This window comes from Ranitomeya variabilis, chromosome 3 (assembly GCF_051348905.1).
Source record: "Ranitomeya variabilis isolate aRanVar5 chromosome 3, aRanVar5.hap1, whole genome shotgun sequence".
Lineage (NCBI taxonomy): Eukaryota > Metazoa > Chordata > Amphibia > Anura > Dendrobatidae > Ranitomeya > Ranitomeya variabilis.
The window spans coordinates 159,982,258-160,005,249 of NC_135234.1; the positions used below are offsets into that span (position 1 = coordinate 159,982,258).

At 41.0% G+C, this 22,992-nt stretch overlaps 1 protein-coding gene across 1 annotated transcript; it reads right to left on the bottom strand.

Annotated features, from left to right (window-relative positions):
• Positions 1-203: 203 nt before the first annotated feature.
• LOC143815510 (uncharacterized) lies at positions 204-3,172 on the bottom strand. The gene is made up of 2 exons (XM_077294766.1): positions 2,708-3,172; positions 204-1,923 (listed from the first exon to the last, which is right to left on the bottom strand). The coding sequence occupies exons 1-2, from the start codon at positions 2,946-2,948 to the stop codon at positions 419-421; spliced, it is 1,746 nt and encodes a 581-aa protein (XP_077150881.1). The 5' UTR covers positions 2,949-3,172; the 3' UTR covers positions 204-418.
• Between the last annotated feature and the right edge of the window lie 19,820 nt (positions 3,173-22,992).

Genomic DNA, 22,992 nt, shown 5'->3' on the forward strand with positions numbered 1-22,992 from the left:
TTGTTCCGGTGCCAGCAGCTCCTGCTGACGGCGATCACGTGTCCCCACTCATTAAGGTAATGAATATTCACCTCTCTCCATGCCTATGGGCAGGCTGGATAAAAATCTTGATTTTTTAAAAAAAATAAAAAAAATCAGATTTTTTTGATTTAAATCAGATTTTTTTGATTTAAATCATTTGATTTAAATCAGATTTTTTAATCAAGTTGTACACAAGCAAAACTTTGTCTTTTTGCAAATCTAATTGTTTTACACAAATAAAAATATTAAAACAGTTGATTATGAAACCTAATAATTTTTATTTGCACTATTAAACACTCAGAATTGAACTACAGAGAGTAAGTACTTTTTAACAATAGCCTATCTCTAACGTTTGAAGTAAGCAAACATCTTCAGTGAATACATCAGTCCTTTAAGCCTACTGTTTATTTAGGACTTTTAATAGGAAAACCAGTTGTCCTGCTTTAGCAGTTCCTAAGCGGTTTCGGACTGTTGTGTGCACAAAACCAAATGAAGAAAACAATCTCTCTACTCCTGCGGATGAAGCCGATGCAGTCAGTAGCTGAGTAGCTAGATTTATTATCTTTGCTGGAAGAACAAGTGATTGCGACTTCCACCAGTCCAGTGGTTTTAGTTCATTAACGACGTTATCTGCAAACATGTATTTTTGAAATGGTGCAGATTCACACTTCAATTTCAGCACAGTTGCCACAATGTCATGGTTAGTATTGGCGAGCCACTCCATTGCAGAGTTGATTTCCGCCTCAGATAATTTTTTCCCTCTGTAGATGGGATGCAAGATATTGGCTAAATAGTGTTCTTCTTTTAATGCTTGGTCCTTGCGGTGCTGTATTGCAACCTTTACATTGTTTGAGAGGTTCAAGCGATCTAGAGAACCTTCTAAATCTTTCCAAACTTCTGTGGCATCAGCTATGGTTGCAGTATCTTTCTGCATTTTATCCAACGCAATCGATATTGGCTTTAACCTTTCCAAAAGGTCCTCGGCATTTCTCTTCACACCAAGATTTAATACTTTGCTTCGTATATTAGCATCAATTTTATCCCGATGTGTTTCGCAAATGGACAGTAATTTTGACCAGTTGTTAATAAACAGTTCCAAGCAGTCAGCCAAGGTATTCCATCTAACATCTTGTGGTAGAACCAACTTCAGTCCTCCCATTTCCTTGTAGGTTGCATGTGCAAAATGATTATTGCGGAAATATTTAACAATTTCTACAACATGTTCCTTGACACCCGAAATATGCAGGTCTTTTGCCAAAAGATGCAACAAATGGGCAGAACAACCGTATGTAATGACATTTGTGTCATCCTCATGTGCCAGTTCCTCTCGCATTTTTGCCACATTGCTTGCGTTATCAGTAACTAAGCTCCTTACTTTACATCCAAACTGTTCTTGGCATTGGTGAATTGAGTTCTTAGCAATTTCAAGTAAATATTCAGCAGTATGTGAATTTCCAGATGTGTCGATTGTGTCTGTAAGGTAAGTTTCACCATCTTCTGTTGTGACACAAGTGCAAATTATGGGGTCGTTGTGGATGTTGCTCCAACCATCCAAGCTCATGTTAACAACCTTGTCTTTCAAATATTTTGTACAAGCCGCTCTTTCTATGTCGTATACAGCCTGAAGATGTTTTCCTGAGATATCAAATCTACTTGGTGGTTTGTAGCCTGGTCTAATTCCTTCGATCATTTGTACAAACAATGGGTGCTCAACTAGTCGGAAAGAAGAATTGGTTGCAAATATGAATTTAGCAATTAATTCATCAAAATGTTCTTTCTGGCTCGTCGTAGTCTTTAAGATGAATTTTTCTACACTTTGCACGCAAAGTTTTTTTTTGGGCTGCTTTGTTGAAGTTGTACCCAGATATTGATTGTCACGTGCAGCACAAGCCATATTTGACCCTGAAAGCACAGAAATTAAAAATATAAATCGACTGCGTATTTGAAGAAATATAACGAAAATATTTTGAAACAAACTTTTTGAACAATGTAATGGTCCTCGTCCTATAAGGGCTGTCTCAAAAGTTATGCTACTCAAGTTTTCCGGTGAAGTTGCTGTAATACTGGTAACTAATATCAGAGCAACTGAAAAAAATTATGTCACAAAAGTTTTAAAAATGTTTTTTTTTTTTAAATGGTCAATTTGGCAGACTTCAAAAGTGAATTGCAGCCTACAATAAAAAAAAAATAAGCGTATACACACTTTATTTTTACTTAAAGGACATGTGCACCTTTATTTTTTAAGGTGCAGTGTGCACATGTCCTCCCCCCGCAGCTCTCTTACCTCCGATGTCAGCGCTGCGGGGATCCGTGGCTTCGTTCTGCCCGTCCGCGAGCGCGCCTCCATTCATTTCAATGGAGCGTGCGGCCCGCTGACGTCACGCCGCTGGATCACTGCGAGCAGGCCGCAACCGGAGGACGGGAGGCGGACGGTCAAAACGAAGCCACGGATCTCAGCGCTGCGGGGATCGGAGGTAAGAGCGCTGCGGGGGGGGAGGACATGTGCACCTTAAAAAAATAAAGGTGCACATGTCCTTTAGCGTTAATTTTCTGTGAAATATTGCCTTAACATAAATTTAAATTCTATACTCCAGAACTACTAGTGCTAGAAATTTCTCTTTTCATAGACTTTAACCATCCCAGTAAAATGTCTGTTAAAAAAATAGGTTGTAATTGCCAGACTTACTAGTACTAGGCTCCTGGTGCATAAGAAGCTGTGGGGGTTCATTGACATTAGTTGTATCACTATCAACATCTTCATTTCCCTTCTGGTTGCAGTTTTCATAATATGATTTCAAATGGCAAACAAGTCCTTGGATATCCTTTTGACAGTATTTGCACTTTGCTCTTGCACCTTTCTTTCCAAGATCTGCTGCTGGCATCTCAACAAAATGAACCCAAATAGGGTCTCTCTTACGACCTGCCATGGCTCACACAGATCACTTATGAAGTTTGATTGTTACTACTACAGCCAAGTACTGCTGACTATCCAACAAGTTTGGGCATGTCAACTGAATGGAAAAAGAAACTAAACCAAAAGTGAAACCAAGCTAGAAGTGTGGAATTAAAGGGGCAGTATGAACAAAATGTGGAGGCTATTAATAGTTTATACAATTAAGACATGCTGCTTTTAAACACCTACCTATTGCCATATAGTAAAACAAAAAAGATTTTTACTTACTTTGGGGTCCCCCCCTCACCCTGGCGTTAGATCGTTGCCCCTAGTTTCGTCCGTGTAACTATGGGCGCACATGCGCACTGCTCTCACTTCTCATTTTAATCGTGATTTATATTAAAAAAAACCTTTTGATTTAAATCAGTGATTTAAATCATGATTAAAATCATGATTTAAATCGATCCGATTTAAATAGAAAAAAATCTTTTGATTTAAATCATGATTTAAATCATGATTTAAATCGGCGTGATTTAAATCAATCCACCCTGCCTATGGGATTGGAGAGAAGTGAATATTCATAAATCTTAAGTAGCGTGCACCCATGATAGCCTGGCAGCTGCTGGAAGCCGGCGGCTGTGGCTGACACTGTGTGCGCTATAAGAGAAATGAATATTAATTGTCAGTGCAGAGAATATTAATTTCTCTTTAGCAGTGGGCACAGGCTTTAGCTGCAGTAGTCGGCTCCTGCCTCCTGTGACCTGCTGCTCCGCCGCTCCCCCTCCCTCGCCATCTTCTGGGACAATGAATCGTGTATAAGCCGAGGGGGGCATTTTCAGCACAAAAAAATTGCTGAAAAACTCGGCTTATACACGAGTATAAGAATACAGTGCCTTGAGAAAGTATTCGGCCCCCTTGAACTTTTCAACCTTTTCCCACATATCATGCTTCAAGCATAAAGATACCAAATGTAAATTTTTGCTGAAGAATCAACAACAAGTGGAACACAATTGTGAAGTTGAATGAAGTTTATTGGTTATTTTAAATTTTTGTGGAAATTCAAAAACTGAAAAGTGGGGCATGCAATATTATTCGGCCCCTTTACTTTCAGTGCAGCAAACTCACTCCAGAAGTTCATTGTGGATCTCTGAATGATCCAATGTTGTCCTAAATGCCTAGTGATGATAAATATAATCCACCTGTGTGTAATCAAGTCTCCGTATAAATGCACCTGCTCTGTGATAGTCTCAGGGTTCTGTTTGAAGCACAGAGAGCATCATGAAGACCAAGGAACACAACAGGCAGGTCTGTGATACTGTTGTGGAGAAGTTTAGAGCTGGATTTGGATAAAAAATTATTTCCAAAACATTAAAGATCCCAGGGAACACTGTGTGTTGTGAAATTGGATTTTGGGCTCCCCCGGTGGCCACTGGTGGAATTGAACTGGTGTGCATCATCCCCTCTGTTCACCTGTTTCCATCAGGATGTGGGAGTCGCTATTTAACCTTGCTCCTCTGTCACTTCCATGCCGGTCAACATTGTAATCAGAAGCCTTTCTGTGCATGTTCCTGCTGCTAGACAACTCCCAGCTAAGTTGGACTTTAGTCCTCGTTTGTTTTTGCATTTTGTTCCAGTTCACAGCTGTAGTTTCGTTTCTGTGTCTGGAAAGCTCTTGTGATCTGAAATTGCCACTCTGATGTTATGAGTTAATACTAGAGTCTTAAAGTAATTTCAGGATGGTATTTTGATAGGGTTTTCAGCTGACCATGAAAGTGCCCTTTCTGTCTTCCTGCTATCTAGTAAGCGGACCTCAATTTTGCTAAACCTATTTTCATACTACGTTTGTCATTTCATCTAAAATCACCGCCAATATATGTGGGGGCCTCTGTCTGCCTATCGGGGAAATTTCTCTAGAGGTGAGCCAGGACTATATTTTCCTCTGCCAGGATTAGTTAGTCCTCCGGCCGGCGCTGGGCGTCTAGGGATAAAAACGTAGGCAACGCTACCCGGCTACTGTTAGTTGTGCGGCAGGTTTAGTTCATGGTCAGTTTAGTTTCCATCCTTCCAAGAGCTAGTACTTATGTTTGCTGGGCTATGTTCTCTTGCCATTGAGAACCATAACAGTTTGACCGGCCATAAAGGGTTAAATTAATTGACAGAGAAAGGAGAGAAAAGAGAAGTCTGCTGAAGATTTTTTTTTTTTTTCCTTCAGTTCTGAGTGTGCTTGTAATTGAATCTCTTGCAAGTCTGCCTATATTGCAGCCTTTCTCTCTCTCTCTCTCCTTCTAATCCTGGAATGGCTCTGTGTTCACCTGTTTAAAATGGATATTCAGAGTTTAGCTGCAGGTTTGAATAATCTCACCACGAAAGTTCAAAATTTACAAGATTTTGTTGTTCATGTTCCTATATCTGAACCTAGAATTCCTTTGCCTGAATTTTTCTCGGGGAATAGATCTTGCTTTCAAAATTTCAAAAATAATTGCAAGTTGTTTTTGTCCCTGAAATCTCGCTCTGCTGGAGATCCTGCTCAGCAGGTCAGGATTGTGATTTCCTTGCTCTGGGGCGACCCTCAGGATTGGGCTTTTGCATTGGCTCCAGGGGATCCTGCGTTGCTCAATGTGGATGCGTTTTTTCTGGCCTTGGGGTTGCTTTATGAGGAACCTCAGTTAGAGCTTCAGGCGGAAAAGGCCTTGATGTCCCTATCTCAGGGGCAAGACGAAGCTGAAATATACTGCCAGAAATTCCGTAAATGGGCTGTGCTTACTCAGTGGAATGAGTGCGCCCTGGCGGCGAATTTCAGAGAGGGTCTCTCTGATGCCATTAAGGATGTTATGGTGGGGTTCCCTGTGCCTGCGGGTCTGAATGAGTCCATGACAATGGCTATCCAGATCGATAGGCGTCTGCGGGAGCGCAAACCTGTGCACCATTTGGCGGTGTCTACTGAGAAGACGCCAGAGAATATGCAATGTGATAGAATTCTGTCCAGAAGTGAACGGCAGAATTTAAGACGAAAAAATGGGTTGTGCTTCTATTGCGGTGATTCAACTCATGTTATATCAGCATGCTCTAAGCGTACTAAGAAGCTTGATAAGTCTGTTTCAATTGGCACTTTACAGTCTAAGTTTATTCTATCTGTGACCCTGATTTGTTCTTTATCATCTATTACCGCGGATGCCTATGTCGACTCTGGCGCCGCTTTGAGTCTTATGGATTGGTCCTTTGCCAAACGCTGTGGGTATGATTTGGAGCCTCTTGAAACTCCTATACCCCTGAAGGGGATTGACTCCACCCCATTGGCTAGTAATAAACCACAATACTGGACACAAGTAACTATGCGGATTAATCCGGATCATCAGGAGATTATTCGCTTTCTTGTGCTGTATAACCTACATGATGTGTTGGTGCTTGGATTGCCATGGCTGCAATCTCATAACCCAGTCCTTGACTGGAAAGCTATGTCTGTGTTAAGCTGGGGATGTAAGGGGACGCATGGGGACGTACCTGTGGTTTCCATTTCATCATCTATTCCCTCTGAGATTCCTGAATTCTTGACTGAATATCGTGACATTTTTGAAGAACCTAAGCTTGGTTCATTACCTCCGCACCGGGAGTGCGATTGTGCCATAGATTTGATTCCGGGTAGTAAATACCCTAAGGGTCGTTTATTTAATCTGTCTGTGCCTGAACATGCTGCTATGCGAGAATATATAAAGGAGTCCTTGGAAAAGGGACATATTCGTCCTTCGTCATCTCCCTTAGGAGCCGGTTTTTTCTTTGTGGCTAAGAAAGATGGCTCTTTAAGACCGTGTATTGATTATCGGCTTTTGAATAAAATCACGGTTAAATATCAATATCCGTTGCCACTGCTGACTGATTTGTTTGCTCGCATAAAGGGGGCCAAGTGGTTCTCTAAGATAGATCTCCGTGGGGCATATAATTTGGTGCGAATTAAGCAGGGGGATGAGTGGAAGACCGCATTTAATACGCCCGAGGGCCACTTTGAGTATTTGGTGATGCCTTTTGGTCTTTCAAATGCCCCTTCAGTCTTTCAGTCCTTTATGCATGACATTTTCCGTGATTATTTGGATAAATTTATGATTGTGTATCTGGATGATATTTTGATTTTTTCGGATGACTGGGACTCTCATGTCCAGCAGGTCAGGAGGGTTTTTCAGGTTTTGCGGTCTAATTCCTTGTGTGTGAAGGGTTCTAAGTGCGTTTTTGGGGTACAAAAGATTTCCTTTTTGGGATATATTTTTTCCCCCTCTTCCATCGAGATGGATCCTGTCAAGGTTCAGGCTATTTGTGATTGGACGCAACCCTCTTCTCTTAAGAGTCTTCAGAAATTTTTGGGCTTTGCTAACTTTTATCGTCGATTTATTGCTGGTTTTTCTGATGTTGTTAAACCATTGACTGATTTGACTAAGAAGGGTGCTGATGTTGCTGATTGGTCCCCTGCTGCTGTGGAGGCCTTTCGGGAGCTTAAGCGCCGCTTTTCTTCCGCCCCTGTGTTGCGTCAGCCTGATGTTGCTCTTCCTTTTCAGGTTGAGGTCGACGCTTCTGAAATCGGAGCTGGGGCAGTTTTGTCGCAGAGAAGTTCCGATTGTTCCGTGATGAGACCTTGTGCCTTTTTCTCGCGTAAATTTTCGCCCGCCGAGCGGAATTATGATGTTGGGAATCGGGAGCTTTTGGCCATGAAGTGGGCTTTTGAGGAGTGGCGTCATTGGCTTGAGGGGGCTAGACATCAGGTGGTGGTATTGACTGACCACAAAAATCTAATTTAATTTGAGTCCGCCAGACGCCTGAATCCTAGACAGGCGCGCTGGTCGTTGTTTTTCTCTCGGTTTAATTTTGTGGTGTCCTACCTGCCGGGTTCTAAGAATGTTAAGGCGGATGCCCTTTCTAGGAGTTTTGAGCCTGACTCCCCTGGTAACTCTGAACCTACAGGTATCCTTAAGGATGGAGTGATATTGTCTGCCGTTTCTCCAGACCTGCGGCGGGCCTTGCAGGAGTTTCAGGCGGATAGACCTGATCGTTGCCCACCTGGTAGACTGTTTGTTCCTGATGATTGGACCAGTAAAGTCATTTCTGAGGTTCATTCTTCTGCGTTGACAGGTCATCCTGGAATCTTTGGTACCAGGGATTTGGTGGCAAGGTCCTTCTGGTGGCCTTCCCTGTCTCGAGATGTGCGAGGCTTTGTGCAGTCTTGTGACGTTTGTGCTCGGGCCAAGCCTTGTTGTTCTCGGGCTAGTGGATTGTTGTTGCCCTTGCCTATCCCGAAGAGGCCCTGGACGCACATCTCTATGGATTTTATTTCGGATCTTCCTGTTTCTCAGAAGATGTCTGTCATCTGGGTGGTGTGTGACCGTTTCTCTAAGATGGTCCATTTGGTTCCCCTGCCTAAGTTGCCTTCTTCTTCCGAGTTGGTTCCTCTGTTTTTTCAAAATGTGGTCCGTTTGCATGGTATTCCGGAGAATATCGTTTCTGACAGAGGAACCCAATTCGTGTCTAGATTTTGGCGAGCATTCTGTGCTAGGATGGGCATAGATTTGTCTTTCTCGTCTGCTTTCCATCCTCAGACTAATGGCCAGACCGAGCGGACGAATCAGACCTTGGAGACATATTTGAGGTGTTTTGTGTCTGCAGATCAGGATGATTGGGTTGCTTTTTTGCCTTTAGCGGAGTTTGCCCTCAATAATCGGGCCAGCTCTGCCACCTTGGTGTCTCCTTTTTTCTGTAATTCGGGGTTTCATCCTCGATTTTCTTCTGGTCAGGTGGAATCTTCGGATTGTCCTGGAGTGGATGCTGTGGTGGAGAGGTTGCATCAGATTTGGGGGCAGGTAGTGGACAATTTGAAGTTGTCCCAGGAGAAGACTCAGCTTTTTGCCAACCGCCGGCGTCGGGTTGGTCCTCGGCTTTGTGTTGGGGACTTGGTGTGGTTGTCTTCTCGTTTTGTCCCTATGAGGGTTTCTTCTCCTAAGTTTAAGCCTCGGTTCATCGGCCCGTACAAGATATTGGAGATTCTTAACCCTGTGTCCTTCCGTTTGGACCTCCCTGCATCTTTTTCTATTCATAATGTTTTTCATCGGTCATTGTTGCGCAGGTATGAGGTACCGGTTGTGCCTTCCATTGAGCCTCCTGCTCCGGTGTTGGTTGAGGGCGAGTTGGAGTACGTTGTGGAAAAAATCTTGGACTCCCGTGTTTCCAGACGGAAACTCCAGTATCTGGTCAAATGGAAGGGATACGGTCAGGAGGATAATTCTTGGGTGACTGCCTCTGATGTTCATGCCTCCGATCTGGTCCGTGCCTTTCATAGGGCTCATCCTGATCGCCCTGGTGGTTCTGGTGAGGGTTCGGTGCCCCCTCCTTGAGGGGGGGGTACTGTTGTGAAATTGGATTTTGGGCTCCCCCGGTGGCCACTGGTGGAATTGAACTGGTGTGCATCATCCCCTCTGTTCACCTGTTTCCATCAGGATGTGGGAGTCGCTATTTAACCTTGCTCCTCTGTCACTTCCATGCCGGTCAACATTGTAATCAGAAGCCTTTCTGTGCATGTTCCTGCTGCTAGACAACTCCCAGCTAAGTTGGACTTTAGTCCTCGTTTGTTTTTGCATTTTGTTCCAGTTCACAGCTGTAGTTTCGTTTCTGTGTCTGGAAAGCTCTTGTGATCTGAAATTGCCACTCTGATGTTATGAGTTAATACTAGAGTCTTAAAGTAATTTCAGGATGGTATTTTGATAGGGTTTTCAGCTGACCATGAAAGTGCCCTTTCTGTCTTCCTGCTATCTAGTAAGCGGACCTCAATTTTGCTAAACCTATTTTCATACTACGTTTGTCATTTCATCTAAAATCACCGCCAATATATGTGGGGGCCTCTGTCTGCCTATCGGGGAAATTTCTCTAGAGGTGAGCCAGGACTATATTTTCCTCTGCCAGGATTAGTTAGTCCTCCGGCCGGCGCTGGGCGTCTAGGGATAAAAACGTAGGCAACGCTACCCGGCTACTGTTAGTTGTGCGGCAGGTTTAGTTCATGGTCAGTTTAGTTTCCATCCTTCCAAGAGCTAGTACTTATGTTTGCTGGGCTATGTTCTCTTGCCATTGAGAACCATAACAACTGTGCAAGCGATCATATTGAAATGGAAGTAGTATCATTCCACTGCAAATCTACCAAGATCCGGCCGTCCCTCTAAACTTTCATCTCAAACAAGGAGAAGACTGATCAGTGATGCAGCCAAGAGGCCCATTATCACTCTGTATGAACTGCAAAAATCTACAGCTGAGGTGGGACAGTCTGTCCATAGGACAACAATCAGTCATACACTGCACAAATCTGGCCTTTATGGAAGAGTGGCAAGAAGAAAGCCATTTCTCAAAGATATCCATAAAAAGTGTTGTTTAAAGTTTGCAACAAGCCACCTGGGAGACACGCCAAACATGTGGTCAGATGAAACCAAAATCGAACTTTTTGGCAACAATGCCAAACGATATGTTAGGCGTAAAGGCAACACAGCTCATCACCCTGAACACACCATCCCCACTGTCAAACATGGTGGTGGCAGCATCATGGTTTAGGCCTGCTTTTCTTCAGCAGGGACAGGGAAAATGGTTAAAATTGATGGGAAGATGGATGGAGCCAAATACAGGACCATTCTTGAAGAAAACCTGTTTGAGTCTGCAAAAGACCTGAGATTGGGACGGAGATTTGTCTTCCAACAAGACAATGATCCGAAACATGAAGCAAAATCTACAATGGAATGGTTCACAAATAAACATATCCAGGTGTTAGAATGGCCACGTCAAAGTCCAGACCTCAATCCAATCGAGAATCTATGGAAAGAGCTGAAAACTGCTGTTCACAAATGATCTCCATCAAACCTCACTGAGCTCGAGCTGTTTGCCAAGGAAGAATGGGCAAGAATTTCAGTCTCTCGATGTACAAAACTGATAGAGACATACCTGCTATAATTGCAGCAAAAGGTCGCACAACAAAGTATTAAGTTAAAGGGGCCGAATAATATTGCACGCCACACTTTTCAGTTTTTGAATTTCCACAAAAATTTAAAATAACCAATAAATTTAGTTCAACTTCACAATTGTATTCCTCTTTTTGTTGATTCTTCAACAAAAATTTACATTTGGTATCTTTATGTTTGAAGCATGATATGTGGGAAAAGGTTGAATGTTCAAGGGTGTTGCAAGGCACTGTATATTTTATTGCTTGTAGCAAACACGGATTAAACACTTGTGGTTTTGTGCTACTGTTACATGCTACCAGGTTACTGCCGATTCATAAATGATGGCAGCTGCAATTAAATCTGGCATAAAGCCTGTTGGTTAAAACCAATCAGAAGAATTAATTACCGTATACACTGTGTTCCAAATTATTATGCAAATTGGATTTAAGTGTCATAAAGATTTAATTGTTTTGTTTTTCAAATAAACTCGTGGATGGTATTGTGTCTCAGGGCTCAATGGATCACTGAAATCAATCTTAAACACTTGTGATAATTGGTTTTCCAGGTGATTCTAATTAAAGGAAAACTACTTAAAAATGATGTTCCACATTATTAAGCAGGTCGCAGTTTTCAAGTAACATGGGAAAGAAAAAGGATCTCTCTGCTGCTGAAAAGCATCAAATAGTGCAATGCCTTGGTGAAGGGATGAAAACATTAGAAATTTTTCAAAAACATAGGTGTGATCATCGTACTGTTAAGAGATTTGTGGCTATATCTGAGCACAAATGTGTTTGTGCTGATAAAGGCATAATGAGGAAGATTTCTGCCAGGCAAGTTCATCGGATTAAGAGAGCAGCTGCTAAAAAGCCATTACAAAGCAGCAAACAGATATTTGAAGCTGCTGGTGCCTCTGGAGTCCCTCGAACCTCAAGGTGTAGGCTCCTTCAAAGGCTTGCTGTGGTGCATAAACCTATTATTCGGCCACCCTTAAACAGTGTTCACAAGCAGAAATGGTTGTATTGGGGCCACACATACATGAAGACTAATTTCCAAACAGTCTTGTTTACTGATAAGTGTTGAGCTACCCTGGATGGTCCAGATGGATGGAGTAGTGGATGGTTGGTGGATGGCCACCATGTCCCAACAAGGCTGCAACGTCAGCGAGGAGGTGGAGGAGTCATGTTTTGGGCCGGAATCATGGAAAACAGCTGGTAAGGCCCTTTAAGGTTCCTGAAGGTGTGAAAATGACCTCTGCAAAGTATATAAAGTTTCTGACTGACAACTTTCTTCTATGGTCAAAAAGCAGAAACGTGCCTTCAGGAGCAAAATCATCTTCATGCTGACAATGCCCCATCTCATTCTGCAAAGAATACCTCTGAGTCATTGGCTGCTATGGGCATAAAAGGAGATAAACTCATGGTGTGGCCACCATCTTCCCCTGACCTCAACCCTATAGAGAACCTTTGGAGTATCATCAAGCAAAAGATCTATGAGGGTGGGAGGCAGTTCACATCCAAACAGCAGCTCTGGGAGGCTATTCCAACTTCATGCAAAGAAATACAAGCAGAAACTCTCCAAAAACTCACAAGTTCAATGGATGCAAGAATTGTGAAGGTGACATCAAAGAAGGGTCCTATGTTAACATGTAACTTGGCCTGTTGGGATGTTTTGGCGTTAAATAGCTTTTTTGTTCAGTGAATGTGACTTCCTAATGCTGCAAATTCCACAAATGAGCATTTTCAGTTCTTTAAAACATATCGAATGTTTAGAAATTCTACTGTGCATAATAATTTGGAACAGTGCATTTTGAGTTTTTATTCATTTTGGAGATTATAGTGTTATCATTGGGAGGTTTCTTCAATAAAATTTGATGTATAAGCTAACGAGTGATGACTTTTATTAGACTGACTGTCATTTGCACCGACCATTTAGGAAGATCTGATAAAAATGTAATTTGCATAATAATTTGGAACATAGTGTATACTCGAGTGTAAGCCGACCGGAGTATAAGCCGAAGCACCTACTTTTGCCACGGAAAACTGGGAAAGCTTATTGACTCGAATGTAAGCAGGGTAGGCATTGTCCCCTCATCCCTGTCCTGCTACGCATGGCTCCCCCTTCCCTGTCCTGGTATAAATGGCTCCCCATCCCTGTCCCTGTCTGCATGCCTCCCCTGTCTTTGTCATTGTATGCTTACCTCCCCCTTCCCTGTCCTGGTATGAATGCCTCCCTGTCCCTGTCTGCATGCCTCCGCTGTCCCTCTCATTGTATGCATGCCTCCCCCTTCCCTGTCCCTGTATGTCTGCCTCCCTGTCCCTGCCCCTGTATGCATGCCTCCCCCGTTCCGTCCCTGTATGCATGCCTCCTCCTTCCGTCCCTGTATGAATGCCTCCCCCTTCCGTCCCTGTATGCATGCCTCCTTATCCCCTATCCCTGTGTGCATATTTCCTATTCGACAAAAAAAAAAACATCCTACTCATGTACCTGCTTCGCCCTCGGTGCTGGCACTGCATCTTTTTCCGGCCGCAGTCGCTTGCCTGCAGCTCTTCCTGCCAAGCGATCATGTGGTACCGCTCATTGAGGTAATGAATTTGCGCTCCACGTCTATGGGAGTGGAGATGCGTCCATATTCATTACCTTAATGAACGGTACCACGTGATCGCTTGGAAGGAAGAGCTGCAGGCGCCGACAGCCAGAATGAGATGCAGTGCCAGTACCAAGGGGCGTATTTAGGTGAGTATGATGTGTACGCCGGCTCCTGGGACCCGCTGCTACGTCGATCCCCCCATCCCCCGCCAGCTGTCTGGACCGTGACTTGTGTATAAGCCGAGGGGGGCGTTTTCAGCACAAAAAAAGTTCTGAAAAACTCGGCTTATACACTTGTATATACAGTATATGTTTGCTTTTATTGTTGAAGCTATATGGTGGAACTGATTAAGAGCAATGGGTGGGTTGGCTGACGTTTCCATTGGTGTCAGTGATGTTACCTTATTAGAGCAAATGGGGAGCAATTTGACCACAATGCAGTGTAGTTTATACTGTTTAAAATTGGCGTTTTATGGTCTGCTATTAAGGAGCAACTGACACGATTCCCAAGAATAAATGAGTTAAAACTAGAAAAGCAAAAACATATATTTCTCACTTGTTTCTTGATATCTCTCACCTGATGATACACATAATCAAAGCCCTTGGTCTGGATGAGGAGTTGTAGTACAGCACAAGCAGATTATTTTAGTGCAGAAATATGGGCCAGTAGAAACCATGGAGACCTTATACACTGGACGACAACTTGGAAGTGTAGAGTAGAACACAAAGTGGAAGTGAAGCTGGGTATATCTGGAGGTACCTCGTTGCAGCTGAGCTAGTTATGTAAGGAGAACGCACTTGAAATTATTTAGCAGAGTTCAGCAGCCCAGAAGATCTGGGTAGGTCAGATGGTATGCAAGTCAGGACACTTATTTGAGGTGAAGTAAGTGGTAAAGGCTTTTTTTAGCGCTTCTTTAGGCAGGTTCTAGACGGAATATACCTAAACACGATGCCTTGTGCACATACCCTAATGTCCAAAGGTAAAGACTTAATATCCCTAAAAGTGTGTACATTTCATTTTTGCCCTACTCCAAATCTGTTAGAACCATATGTGATCAGAACCATATGCCAACGTTCTCATATTTAGCTTTCTTGCTGCTGCATTTTTTACAGGTGTCTGAACACAAATACTAAATAGCAATCTGCTCTAATTCTGCTGCAATTTTTCCTTTTTCTGATACATTTTTTACTGTCTTGAAGCAGCACTTTTTTATATATTTTTAGTACTAAAACTATGTAAAAACATGAATTTTCATTAAATCGTATCCACTTTACTTGAACTGCTAAATGTATCAGATTTTCTGCACAAAAATGCAGTGGAAAAAATGCAATGCTTCTGCTACTTGGAAACATGACCCCTGAAAGATTCTGTTGCATTCAGTATATAGTCCAAGTCTAGAGATAGGACCGATATTCAGCAATCTGTACTAGGCTATGTCCTAATGTATACACATATATACAAATTTAAGTATGTAGCGTGCATTTACACAATTAAACTGAACCTACAACATAATGCACAACTCAAAAAAATTATGAAAAAAGTTTCTTTATTAACAATCATAAATTACCATATAACATATACAAAAAGGGAAGCAAAAACAAGTGGAGAAAAGTGCCAAACCTCACAAAGACCAATGATGGTAAGTTTTATAGCCAGTCCAGACCATATTATATCCAATAATAACGCACAGAAAGTGAACATATCATGTCTCTCTATATACATAAAAAAGGGGGGAGAGGACTGGTTAAATAAATACTTCTCTATATATGTGAGGGTTAAGTATCAGATTTCACACTAGATGATCACCAAACATGTCCATCAAATTGTACTAACAAAGTGTAATTTATTTATATAGCACAAAAATGGAGTGTAGTCGCAGCAACACAAAATTGCCCATGTACCAGCATAATGCAATTGGCATATAACATGCTGCGATTCAATAATATTCTCCAGTAGTTATGGACACAAGGGACCATGAAATGGGTTTAAGAGGTGAAAGGTAAAAACCTGAAACAAGAAATAGGATACTTAACCATGTAGAAGGTCCTGTGACAGCCGGCACCCGCCCGACGCGCGTTTCGCCTGAGCTTTGACGAGGGAATAAACTGGACACTGGTGGTGTGGTATTTAAATAACAGCCAACCAATCAGGAGTGGCGTGTAAATCGGAAGTGAATCGAGCAGCTAATCAAAGCCGCATGAATATTACCATGCATGGTAACGCCGAAGCTAGGCTCCGCCCACCTGACGCGTCTCCATGGAGCGCACCACGTGGGGGAAAGAAGCATCAGCGTGCGCTCCAAGCTGGAGCGCAAACAAGTCGTGAGGGGAGAGTGACGTGACAAAAGATAAGTGTACCGCCAAAGTAATATGTAGCAGCAGTGTTAAATGATACATATATTAAGCAACAATATATAAAATCCATATAACTATAAAGTGCATAAGTGCAATGTAAAGTGCACACTAAACATTTATTACCACCAGTCGATACAGTATACAAAATACAATAATGACATAATATTTATAATAAATATGGCGAAAGATCTAAAAAGAAAAAATCTAAAAAGAAAAAGTGAGTGGTATAGACAAAGTGATTGTTGATAGTCGTGGGGGTGACTGGAAAAGAATTCTTGCACAAAAAGAACTAAGATGGATTACCATTCTAAATACTATGGTACCAAATGGTCTTAATGAGACCATGAGCTTTGTCCCATTCCTTTGAACACAATCTCTCCCATTCTTGGTATATTTCTTGTTTTAACCCTATTTTAAAGTTGTTTTTAATTGTTCTTCTTTGTCTGGTTTTTATAATAGTGAAATAGTTTCTTGGGGCGTTTTGTCTTGTTATGTTGTTTATATTAATTTTTGGATTAGTAGCAATATGTTATTGCATACCCGTGTGGCCCTGATAAATAAGTTTATGATTATGTCTACTTATATTGATATTTGATCTGCTATATATCTGATGGGTGTATAGCTTAATCACAATTCATCTATATATAAGTGTTTCCTATGGGTATATGGTTATTTATGGTATATGCAATACTATGGTTATCCATATGTAATGTATGATATATGATGTGGTATCATGTGGATACACGAATGCCATGTGTGTATGTGCATGCACCTGGCTGTGTATGGATACATATATGTGTCTGTGTGCTACTGTCATTATTACATGTGTTATACTTTGGTCTTAATATGTGGTCCTTATCTATTTAATTTTCACCTATATGGTGTAAATGTATATATATATACATATATGTCTTATGGTTATCTATGTATTAATTTGTATTTTCTTCTCTTTTTTCTTTTTCTTTTTAGATCTTTCGCCATATTTATTATAAATATTATATAAATATTATGTCATTATTGTATTTTGTATACTGTATCGACTGGTGGTAATAAATGTTTAGTGTGCACTTTACATTGCACTTATGCACTTTATAGTTATATGGATTTTATATATTGTTGCTTAATATATGTATCATTTAACACTGCTGCTACATATTACTTTGGCGGTACACTTATCTTTTGTCACGTCACTCTCCCCTCACGACTTGTTTGCGCTCCAGCTTGGAGCGCACGCTGATGCTTCTTTCCCCCACGTGGTGCGCTCCATGGAGACGCGTCAGGTGGGCGGAGCCTAGCTTCGGCGTTACCATGCATGGTAATATTCACGCGGCTTTGATTAGCTGCTCGATTCACTTCCGATTTACACGCCACTCCTGATTGGTTGGCTGTTATTTAAATACCACACCACCAGTGTCCAGTTTATTCCCTCGTCAAAGCTCAGGCGAAACGCGCGTCGGGCGGGTGCCGGCTGTCACAGGACCTTCTACATGGTTAAGTATCCTATTTCTTGTTTCAGGTTTTTACCTTTCACCTCTTAAACCCATTTCATGGTCCCTTGTGTCCATAACTACTGGAGAATATTATTGAATCGCAGCATGTTATATGCCAATTGCATTATGCTGGTACATGGGCAATTTTGTGTTGCTGCGACTACACTCCATTTTTGTGCTATATAAATAAATTACACTTTGTTAGTACAATTTGATGGACATGTTTGGTGATCATCTAGTGTGAAATCTGATACTTAACCCTCACATATATAGAGAAGTATTTATTTAACCAGTCCTCTCCCCCCTTTTTTATGTATATAGAGAGACATGATATGTTCACTTTCTGTGCGTTATTATTGGATATAATATGGTCTGGACTGGCTATAAAACTTACCATCATTGGTCTTTGTGAGGTTTGGCACTTTTCTCCACTTGTTTTTGCTTCCCTTTTTGTATATGTTATATGGTAATTTATGATTGTTAATAAAGAAACTTTTTTCATAATTTTTTTGAGTTGTGCATTATGTTGTAGGTTCAGTTTAATTGTGTAAATGCACGCTACATACTTAAATTTGTATATATGTGTATTCATTGTTTCCTGTGTTTTCACAGAGGTAGCTTTTCTTCCTGTTGTCTTGTCCAACATGGATTTCCGCTCTAAAGAAGCAGCCTGGCACTCACAGGCACTAACTGTTTTCAAAGGGAAAGCAACGAAGGTGGACGATAGTGATCAGAAGAAAATTCGTGATATTAAATATAATCTGAAACAGCTATTCCATCGCAGGATTAAGGTGTGGTGGAATAAGACCACTCTTGAAAACTATCTAGATGAAAAACTCATCCCGAGAGGTTTACGAGTTCAAGTTTTTCCCTCTTATGGGAAGGATGATGTTAATTTTACTAAAGAATGGGAGGAGGCTTGCAACCAATGTTCTAACCAATTTCTGCAACTTATTATTCAGAAAAATGGATCCACACTGGAGGAAATAGATGTGGATATTGATAAATTTCAGGAATTATTGAAATCTACTACGACCCAGGTGGAAATAGATAAATTTAATGAGGAAATGGAGGAGTGTTTTCTTATTTGGGAAAAGCAGATTAAAAACACAAAAATCAATAAATATCAACGGGACCAACATGATTACTTGAATAATCGGATCTATAAATGGAAATACACCACATCTAAGGTGATACGGAAATCTTCATTGTCGTCAGCTATCTCTACGGAAAATGAATCTAATGACTCCTCTACTTCATATGATCGACAATATAATAAAACAGGTTTCAGAAAATACAACTTCAGAAAAAATTTGAATAAAGAAAGAAATCCAGAGGAGAGCAATAATGTGGCATCAACATCTAAGGTAATCAACCTCTCTGATAAAATTCTAACTAATGCGCAAATTGATGTATTGGAAAGAGGAATGACTTTCTCACCTACCAATAAATTCGACTACTTTACCGCACTGAAGGATCTTCACCTCTTTGCGCGTAAACTGGTTTTTAAAAAAATCTTTAATAAAAATCTTGATTATGATATGTCTCTAACTACAGAAGAACAGGAGACGTTGAACATACTGCAGAGCCTCCTAGATGAACAAATACCATCCAAAACTGGTAAGTTACCCAAGTCTATCATTCCTACGTCTAAAAAATTCCCACCTCTATCGACATACTCAAACATCGAGTTATTTGTCAAAATGGTGAGTGAGGAATTCAAACATATAACATCTACATTACCATATGATAATTTAACACGTAATGAACGGGTAGCTCTTAAACAACTTAAAAAGATGGATGATGTCATTATTAAACCATCAGATAAAGGTGGTAACACCGTAATATGGCCAACCATACAATATGAGAGAGAAGCTAGACGACACCTATCTGATGTGACGACATATAAAAAACTAACATTCAATCCACTATCTAAATATCAAGATCAGTTGTTTTCCATATTATCCTCTGCAGAGACATCAGGAATAATAACCAAAAATGAAATGGAATGTCTTTTCAAGAAAAATCCAAGGATTGCGTCCCTATACTTTCTACCTAAAGTTCACAAGAACCTGGAATGTCCACCTGGAAGACCGATAATCTCAGGTATCAGTAGCATGTGTGAACCGGTGTGTAGATTTCTTGACCACGTTTTGAGACCATTCGTAGAAGAACTGCCATCCTATTTGCAAGACACCTCTGACATCCTCAGGAGAATGGATGGTGTACAAATTCAATCGGACACACTCCTAGTAGTGTGTGACGTTGAATCACTGTACACCTCCATTAAACATGAGGATGGGATCAGAGCAGTAAAGTTTTTCTTGCAAACATCAAATATGGAGACTGAAATGGTGATACTTGTCCTTGAACTACTCCAATTCATACTTACCCATAATTTTTTTCTATTTAAGGGGTCCTTCTTCCTGCAGCTCCAGGGTACGGCTATGGGGGCATCTTGTGCGCCCTCGTACGCCAACCTATTCCTGGGGCTGTGGGAGAGGGACCTCTTCTCATCTGATTTAACACCCTTTATTGATAAGGTATTGTCTTGGAGTAGGTTTATAGATGACATATTTTTTCTGTGGCAGGGTACCGAAAGTGATCTTCAATCATTCATTGGAACGTTGAATAACAATGAATCAAATATTAGACTAACCTATAAAGCTGGAAGACAAAAAATGGAATTTTTGGATGTTTTATTCAACGTTGATGATCAGGGTTGGATATTAACCGATGTACATCGGAAACCAACCTCTGTAAATACTTTACTCCATGCGGAATCCTCACATCCCAAAAATTTGATCAATAGTATTCCGACTGGACAATTCCTTAGAATGCGGAGAATTTGTTCTGACGATACTAAATTTGAAATGCAGGCCAGTGATCTCAGGAAACGATTTTTAAGTAGAGGCTATACAGACAAGGTGATACAAAGAGGCTACAGAAGAGCAAAATTCACTAAGAGATCTGATTTGCTATACCAACGAAAAACACCCAATGTAAATGACAAAGTGAGATTCATTTCCACATTTAATGCCAGGAGTGGCGAGATGTGGGCAGCAATGAATAAATATTGGAATTTATTGAAATTGGATCCATCTCTTTCTGGATATATTACACCTCACCCAGCAATTACTTATCGGAGATCTCAGAACATCAAAGACATCTTGGTTAGGAGTAATTTTGAACCAAGGACCAAAAATATCTTTGACTCTAAAGGCCCCCCTTGGGGATGTAAACCATGCGGTTCTTGTGTTGCATGTCAAAATATTGAAACCACAAAGGATTTTTCTGACTCCTCCAATCTTAAAAATTATAAAATCACTCAAAATATATCGTGTAAAACCATTGGAGTCATATACAGTGCAAGATGTCCTTGCAACAAACAATATGTGGGACTTACATCTCGTGAATTACGTAGAAGGGTCCGCGAACATGTCTTAGACATTCAAGCTGCTGCGGAGTCCACTAATATTGATGAATTAAAAACCATCCCTAGGCATTATAAATTATATCACAACTCTGACCCCTCTAGTTTCAAGGTGAGTGGTATAGACAAAGTGATTGTTGATAGTCGTGGGGGTGACTGGAAAAGAATTCTTGCACAAAAAGAACTAAGATGGATTACCATTCTAAATACTATGGTACCAAATGGTCTTAACCCCTTCACCCCCAAGGGTGGTTTGCACGTTAATGACCGGGCCAATTTTTACAATTCTGACCACTGTCCCTTTATGAGGCTATAACTCTGGAACGCTTTGACGGATCTTGGCGATTCTGACATTGTTTTCTCGTGACATATTGTACTTCATGTTAGTGGTAAAATTTATTCGATATAACTTGCATTTATTTGTGAAAAAAACGAATATTTGGCGAAAATTTTGAAAATTTCGCAATTTTCCAACTTTGAATTTTTATGCCCTTAAATCACAGACATATGTCACACAAAATACTTAATAAGTAACATTTCCCACATGTCTACTTTACATCAGTACAATTTTGGAACCAAAATTTTTTTTTGTGACGGAGTTATAAGGGTTAAAAGTTGACCAGCAATTTCTCATTTTTACAACACCATTTTTTTTTAGGGACCACATCTCATTTGAAGTCATTTTGAGGGGTCTATATGATAGAAAATACTCAAGTGTGACACCATTCTAAAAACTGCACCCCTCAAGGTGCTCAAAACCACATTCAAGAAGTTTATTAACCCTTCAGGTGTTTCACAGGAATTTTTTGAATGTTTAAATAAAAATGAGCATTTAACTTTTTTTCACACACAATTTATTTCAGCTCCAATTTGTTTTATTTTACCAAGGGTAACAGGAGAAAATGGACCCCCAAAGTTGTTGTACAATTTGTCCTGAGTACGCTGATACCCCATATGTGAGGGTAAACCACTGTTTGGGCGTATGGCAGAGCTCGGAAGGAAAGGAGCGCCATTTGACTTTTCAATGCAAAATTGACTGGAATTGAGATGGGACGCCATGTTGCGTTTGGAGAGCCCCTGATGTGCCTAAACACTGAAACCCCCTACAAGTGACACCATTTTGGAAAGTAGACCCCCTAAGGAACTTATCTTGATGTGTGGTGAGCACTTTGACCCACCAAGTGCTTCACAGAAGTTTATAATGCAGAGCCGTAAAAATAAAAAATCATATTTTTTCACAAAAATGATCTTTTCGCCCCCAATTTTTTATTTTCCCAAGGGTAAGAGAAGAAATTGGACCCCAAAAAATGTTGTGCAATTTGTCCTGAGTACGCTGATACCCCATATGTGGGTGTAAACCATTGTTTGGGCGCATGGCAGAGCTTGGAAGGGAAGGAGCGCCATTTGACTTTTCAATGCAAAATTGACTGGAATTGAGATGGGACGCCATGTTGCGTTTGGAGAGCCCCTGATGTGCCTAAACATTGAAACTCCCTACAAGTGACACCATTTTGGAAAGTAGACCCCCTAAGGAACTTATCTAGATGTGTGGTGAGCACTTTGACCCACCAAGTGCTTCACAGAAGTTTATAATGCAGAGCCGTAAAAATAAAAAATCATATTTTTTCACAAAAATGATCTTTTTGCCCCCAATTTTTTATTTTCCCAAGGGTAAGAGAAGAAATTGGACCCCAAAAAATGTTGTGCAATTTGTCCTGAGTACGATGATACCCCATATGTGGGTGTAAACCATTGTTTGGGCGCATGGCAGAGCTTGGAAGGGAAGGAGCGCCATTTGACTTTTCAATGCAAAATTGACTGGAATTGAGATGGGACGCCATGTTGCGTTTGGAGAGCCCCTGATGTGCCTAAACATTGAAACTCCCTACAAGTGACACCATTTTGGAAAGTAGACCCCCTAAGGAACTTATCTAGATGTGTGGTGAGCACTTTGACCCACCAAGTGCTTCACAGAAGTTTATAATGCAGAGCCGTAAAAATAAAAAATCATATTTTTTCACAAAAATGATCTTTTTGCCCCCAATTTTTTATTTTCCCAAGGGTAAGAGAAGAAATTGGACCCCAAAAAATGTTGTGCAATTTGTCCTGAGTACGATGATACCCCATATGTGGGTGTAAACCATTGTTTGGGCGCATGGCAGAGCTTGGAAGGGAAGGAGCGCCATTTGACTTTTCAATGCAAAATTGACTGGAATTGAGATGGGACGCCATGTTGCGTTTGGAGAGCCCCTGATGTGC

Coding starts and splice junctions, on each gene's coding strand:
- LOC143815510 (XM_077294766.1), bottom strand. CDS start 2,948: ATGGCAGGTCGTAAGAGAGACCCTATTTGGGTTCATTTTGTTGAGATG. Junction 1,924..2,707: donor GCACCAGGAGCCTAGTACTA/GTAAGTCTGGCA, acceptor CTGTGCTTTCAG/GGTCAAATATGGCTTGTGCT.